The sequence below is a fragment of the Acanthisitta chloris genome, unplaced genomic scaffold, assembly GCF_000695815.1.
Source record: "Acanthisitta chloris isolate BGI_N310 unplaced genomic scaffold, ASM69581v1 scaffold8040, whole genome shotgun sequence".
In the NCBI taxonomy this organism is placed as follows: domain Eukaryota; kingdom Metazoa; phylum Chordata; class Aves; order Passeriformes; family Acanthisittidae; genus Acanthisitta; species Acanthisitta chloris.
The window spans coordinates 204,207-210,660 of record NW_008649907.1 but is presented as its reverse complement, the minus strand read 5'-3'; the positions used below and the strand labels follow the sequence as shown (position 1 = coordinate 210,660).

Here is a 6,454-nt window from a genome sequence, read left to right as displayed (position 1 = left end):
AATGAAAGCTTTTTTGTTTTGCTTTTTTGTTCCTTGAGCTCACTTTGTTTAGGAATAACTCCAGCTAGCATCATTGTAGTGCTTCCCTTTCTATCAACAGTTTATCAGTCATGGTTAAGAGAGTTGCGACATTTCCTTATTTACCTCGTAACAGCTTTGTAGAAATATCTAAGAATCAAGGCAGATTTTTTTAAAAAAACAATAAAGACCATTTAGCAACATTCCACGTTTGAAAGTAAGGACATATAGGTGCCACCTCTGCCAACACCATGACTTCCCAGTAACTTGGTTACTGCTACCAGCAGTTCACTCATTTAGTAAGGTTGCTGGACACACATACCTAGCATCAATTAATATCAGTGTAACCATCTAACAACTAGGGAAAAAATTCAGGGAAATGGGAAAGGGGATAAACTCCAGAGAAGGTGTGCATAAAGAGAAGCAAAAGAAAAATTATTGACAGGTTTTACTGCTCACACTGATTAATTAAAGCAAGACCTTTTTGTTACATATGTGTATCAGAACTGTTTCACACACCACTATGATACATGGTACAGGTGTATGTGGTAATGTGTCCATAAACTATTTAGCAGAAGATTGATTTGACAGGATTCACTCACAGTTGTTTGAAGCTGGATGGATGAACAGAAATAGTTTGGTTCTTCTGATTAGATGCTATCTAGACAATTGTTCCCTCATTAGCAAGATTGCCCCTCATGACAAGAGTCCTAACAAGGCTTGGTCCTACCACACATATTATTTAAATCTTGGGCTGAGTTGTTGAGGAAACTGGTGAGATGGGGTTGAAATGTCAGTGGGAAATGCAGAACACAGGGTTTCTGGTCTTTTTGTCAATAACATCATCAATGCCACCTTCATGGGATCAGTATACACATCAAAAGAAGCTATCTGATACCAAGCCAAAGCAGAGCAAGCCAGGAATCCAGGAACATAGACTGACATAAACGTGTGGTAGTTATCACTTCATTTCACGATAATCAAAACTACAACTGAATATTAACGGCATTTACCACGAGCTGATCAATGTGATAAAAAATCTAAAGAGTAGATGGAACAAACAGGTCTGTTGTTGAAGGAAAACTTAATTTTGTTCTATTTTTTTTTAGCTCAACATCCATGAGAATGAAACTGGTTACTTGAGATTGGATTTGTCCAGGAGTTGGACTAGATGATCCTCAAGTGTTCCTTTCAGCTCTGATTATTCTGTGAGGTACTCCTGTATATGATTTCTGTAAATTTTATTTTATTTTTTACTCATGGAGATACATAATCCACTAGCAAACAAAATGTAGAATTCAGAGAAAGTACATTTGGATAACAATGTCTTAATTAGTTTTAATAACATGGACAAATCATTAATATCAAATTGCCCACTTGAGAAACATCCTCAGTGGAATAATTGCTGTCATTACATGATGTACCTGGGAGTAAATGCTTCTCTGTGCTGTTAGATTTGGAGCTCGCTTAGAAGTTGCCCTAACACACATGAAGACATGAACATGAATTTGCTGCTATCTCCTACCTGGAGCATCACTACACACACAAAAAAAAATAAAAGTGGAAAAATAAAAGGAGAGATTACAAGCTTAAAGCTGACAGAATTTCCACTGCAGCTGGATACAGATTATGGAATATAATTTTGGAAAAAATAGTAATGCCTTGATAAATTTGAAATGTTAGAGCTACTGCAAAGCTCTTTTATTTGACATAGCTTTCCCTTCCCAAGTTCTCCAAACGTAGATATTACACATACACTTACATGTAGAAACAAAACCAAACCTGCAAACAAATTAGCGATTTCTCCCACTGGCTGAAAGGAATAGAGATTAGTTTTGTGATCAGTACTTTTAAGCACTTGGGAAATACTCAGATACCATGGTCACAGCATTCATGTAAATAAATAAGTGGGTGGGGTGCATGGAAGAAAGGAAGCAGAACAGAGAAAGAAGGGGGATGGGAAGCAAAGATGGAAAAATGAGTGAAATGCTACACCCCTAACAGTCTTCATGACGCATCAGGTATAACAACACATTCCCTCCAACAAACACACCCAAATAAGTGTTCATTTAGGGAGCACTTAGAGAATTGACACAAAGAGAATATTCATAGTAGGAGTAAATAAAATTTAGTTCAGCCAATTTGAGCAGGTATCAGCTGAAGTTTAAGTACTCTATCACTTAAGCTCTTATAACCATGAAACATTAAAGGTTTAGAAATCCCATAGAAGTGAAACTCAAATAAAATAGAAAGAAAAGCAAAAGCAAAAAGTCTTTTACAACAAATTTATCTGAATGGAAATTTAGGCCCCCCAAGCACTTGAATGTTTCCAAATTTATTAGCACCACTTTCTTTGCTGATTGTTTTCTCTAACTGTGCTCATCATGTTTAAAAGCTCAGCCTATCATTTCTGCAAATTAATGAAATTGCACTACTGCTCTAGGTTCAGATCAATGCTGATGTGCAAATATGTGGGTCAAGTTACAAGTGGATCCTGTAAAAGGAAAAAATCATGAATGTCTGTGGTTTAGATCCTGTTTCTGTGACAGTTGAACAGTTTTCATCCTTTCCTGCCTTGCAGTCTTGTGTAGGCTCACTATTTGTTTTAGTGCATTTCAAAGGCAGCAAAAACAGTCTCTATATCCACAAAGCTGATTTCTGCAGTACATTTTCAACCAACAGTCTCTATATCCACAAAGCTGATTTCTGCAGTAGGTTTTCAACTAAAGCTAATGAGACTTTCACTTCAATACATAGTCAAATAGAGACATTCAAAGGATACCTGCTATTTTTCCTCTTGAGAAACTTCCCTTTAGTTTGAAGCCTGTCCAAAGTATAGTCTTAACACCACATTATCATGACCCAAAATTATTTTTCAGACATCTTGATATCCACAAAGCTGATTTCTGCAGTAGGTTTTCAACTAAAGCTAATGAGACTTTCACTTCAATACATAGTCAAATAGAGACATTCAAAGGATACCTGCTATTTTTCCTCTTGAGAAACTTCCCTTTAGTTTGAAGCCTGTCCAAAGTATAGTCTTAACACCACATTATCATGACCCAAAATTATTTTTCAGACATCTTGCCCTGCAGTGTCAGGGTGCTTTCTTTTTGAGTTTTGATTGTAGGTTAGGTCAGGCCTAAGCTCAACAAGTATTTTTTGCCAGCTCTGGACCAGTAATGAACAGCAAATTCTGGTCCCATCCTCACTTATCCAAAGTAATTTGGCAAAAAATATCAGCACAGGGTAAAAACAAGAGGGGTTTTTATTTGCTTTGGTCCCTCTGGAAAATTGTATTACTGCATAAAGTTAAGCAAAGTAGATATTTGGATATTAACATGGCAGTACTCTGCTACTCTAGGCACAATTTATTCCTACTTCACATCTGAACCCGACTCTAACCTAACTTAAATCGGGGTTTCAAAGGTTTACTTGCAAATAGTTACATGCATCTTTAATGGCTTTTTCTCTCATGTTCACTGTCACTTTCTTTCCACACATTTTAACTCTGAAAGCTTTTGACTGTTTCTTCATTATTTATGACATTGTTGTGTCTTTTCTTGTGAAATTAAAAATTTCTTGCCACAAAAGGCTAGCTAATGATATGGCACATAAATCTTTCTTTCACAACATTTCATTCTCTATGTGCCACAAAAAAAATAAATGGCCAAACCAAGCCCCCTGACCATGCTTGGCATCTGACCAGCTTAATGCACAGAAAGGCTGAGAATACCTAAATACAGAAGCTAAAAGAGTTTGCAATTTATTGTATTGTCAGCACCACACTGCCTGGAAAAAAAAAAAAAAGGAAAACCCAGTAACACACTTTTGTTTGGATACACTGACTGCTCTAGTTAAAGGTAGTGCATTGCAGCTACAGCAGAGAGACCACATGAAATAAAGTACAAAAAGATCTTTGAACTTATCTCCCATCAAGTGGTCATATAATTAAAAAAATACCACTGCCTATATAGAACACAGAGAACAATGTCTTTCCCTCACAGTATCAAGGTTGGCTGTACATTGCTGTATTTGCTGTACCGTAAGTACATAAGGTGTTAATCCTCCTGGGCTGTGCTCAAAATTATTTAACATTCAGACTATTATTTAGCATACAGCTGGTTAGCAGTTTTCCCCTAAAATGTTGGCTTCGATCCCACATTTTTTTGTTCTGGCACATACCTGGAGCTGTAAAGGGCTGAGTCCAGAAGCAGCAGCAGCTGCCATTGTTGATGGAATGAACTGCACAGGGTAGTTATCACCTGTCGGGAGAACAATGCGTGCAGGTTCAGACAATGAGCAGAGAATAGCAGCAGACAAGTGCAAACAAGGACCGAGGACTGCCTGTGCTCCACAGCACTCCTCTAAGCCTAAACATCTGCAAAAACAAAAGGCTTCGCTGGGCATGGACTTGCCATGCTCCCTTGGAACTTTTCTTGTTAGCAGATAGCTGGTAGGCAAACTGGCAACACATAAATGTGATGGTTTTCATTTTCAAAAGCAAATGTTCGAATCAAGCATGTAAGCTTGGGCACAAAATGGGCTTTAAGGCCACAGGCACACAGATAAGATATCCCAGGAAAACCCAGCAGCTCCTAGATGAAAAAATTTGTTTTCACCACATGTTTCTTAAAACACAAGGAATTTGTTATAACCCAAGAAATTTCTGTCCTGTTTAATGCAGGGTGATTTCTTTCAAGTGTCAAGTGGCTCTTTCCCAGGAATGCTACCTAGTTGGCTCAACACAGGTGGAGGTTGCTTGTTTTACTCTGGTGTTTTCTGTTTTGGGGCAACTCCAAGTCATAGAGAAAATCAAAATTAAATCTTTTTTTTAAATAGCTTGAAATACAATTTTAACTTTCCCTTGGATATGGGGTGCTCCTGATATTGATAGATTGGACAGATGTTCAGTTACATGAAGATTCAGGTACTAAAACTTGTGTGTTCTGTACAATGGAAACTGAGAGGTGTGCCATCTGCATCGAGGGGGACAACAAATAGTCCAGAAAATAAGAGATATGATTGTTCCAAATTAAGCATTACCATATTATGCCTTATAGTATCTATGGGTGTTCCCACACATATGCATCACCCAGAGCCATTGGGACTCTTAGTCAGTGTAAGGAAGGAAGGAAGGCTGAAATAATTTAGCAGTGTAATCTGTAATATAAAAATTAATACAGTGACAGATAAATTACACAGTAGCTGTGATTTAATTGAATATCACTGGCTCAGGCTACTTATTTAAAGTTGGTATTATGTACTATCTGTAGGCTGCATTTAACAGACTGCTTCTCTGTACATTTTTGAGATTTACAATAATCAGTCCATTTTACACAAACTCTTCCACGCTGAAAGCAGAATGTAGCAATGAGAGAAAATACAAAAAGCCAGGACATTATGAGAATTAGATCTGGGTTTTTTTTGTCAATCCCTTCAAATAAATGCAGAATGTAGCAATGAGAGAAAATACAGAAAGCCAGGACATTATGAGAATTAGATTTGGGGTTTTTTTGTCAATCCCTTCAAATAAAGAACAATAGCTCAAGTCTTTGCAGTCACTGGATTCCTCAGAACTCTTCCTGAAGTTCTATTGTACTCAACTCAGTTAAAATGCTCAGTTGTTTCACTTTTTTAATAAATTGCACATGTCTAATCCACAAGGTCTCTTTGCATCGTATCCATAATACCTCATCAGGCCATTGAGCACAGTATGTGCTTGTACACAGTCCAGTAACAATTGGATTCTGATTGCATATGGAGCTGTGCTACAATGCATTCACTAACACTATATTGTACTGGTGTCCTATGGAGTAATGTTCAAAATATCTCCTCTTATTTTCCCCATTCCATGAGGTTGATTTTAGTTTGCAATGGTCTTGGGGTTTGTTTCTTAAAAAAGCAACAACCCAGCCAACAAGAAAACAACCCCAAACAAAAGCAACAACCCCTCCCAGCTTCTTTTCTTAACGTACTAAAGCTGTCTCTTTATGGTTAAATAATTCCACTCATCTCTTTGATATTTATATGAAATTATCTGAATAAATAAGATCTTAATCTAAGTTAAATAATGTTTCTTTCAGAAATATCTTACAAGTTTTTTTTTAAAAAAATCACAAAGATGTTGAATTAATGATGCTTTAAATGGGGAGGAAAGTAACCATCCGACTTATCAGCATGGACTGCCTTGCAGAACATTTCGGAGGCATTCTTTCTTTAAATATCATGAATTATTCATCCCCGTTCCACACAGCAATCTCTTCTTTCTCCCTCCCCCTCCGCATACACTTTTTAAGTTCAATACCAGTTGCTTTATTTGTACTAAAACATTTTCCATGTCAAACATATTTTTAAAAAAATCAAACTCTAAAAGAATTCCCTGCGGCACTCCTTTTTCACAGCTGTCATGCTCCTATGGTTTGAAATAGCCAGA

At 37.0% G+C, this 6,454-nt stretch overlaps 1 protein-coding gene across 2 annotated transcripts in view; it reads right to left on the bottom strand.

Moving 5' to 3' along the window:
- The window catches only part of SOX6 (SRY (sex determining region Y)-box 6), a 230,192-nt gene that overhangs the window by 82,779 nt on the left and 140,959 nt on the right, over nucleotides 1–6,454 (bottom strand). For both annotated transcript variants that reach the window (XM_009077468.1, XM_009077536.1), the window contains exon 7: nucleotides 4,204–4,283. In XM_009077468.1, coding sequence (XP_009075716.1) covers nucleotides 4,204–4,283 — 80 coding nt within the window. The remainder of the gene's footprint in view (nucleotides 1–4,203; nucleotides 4,284–6,454) is intronic.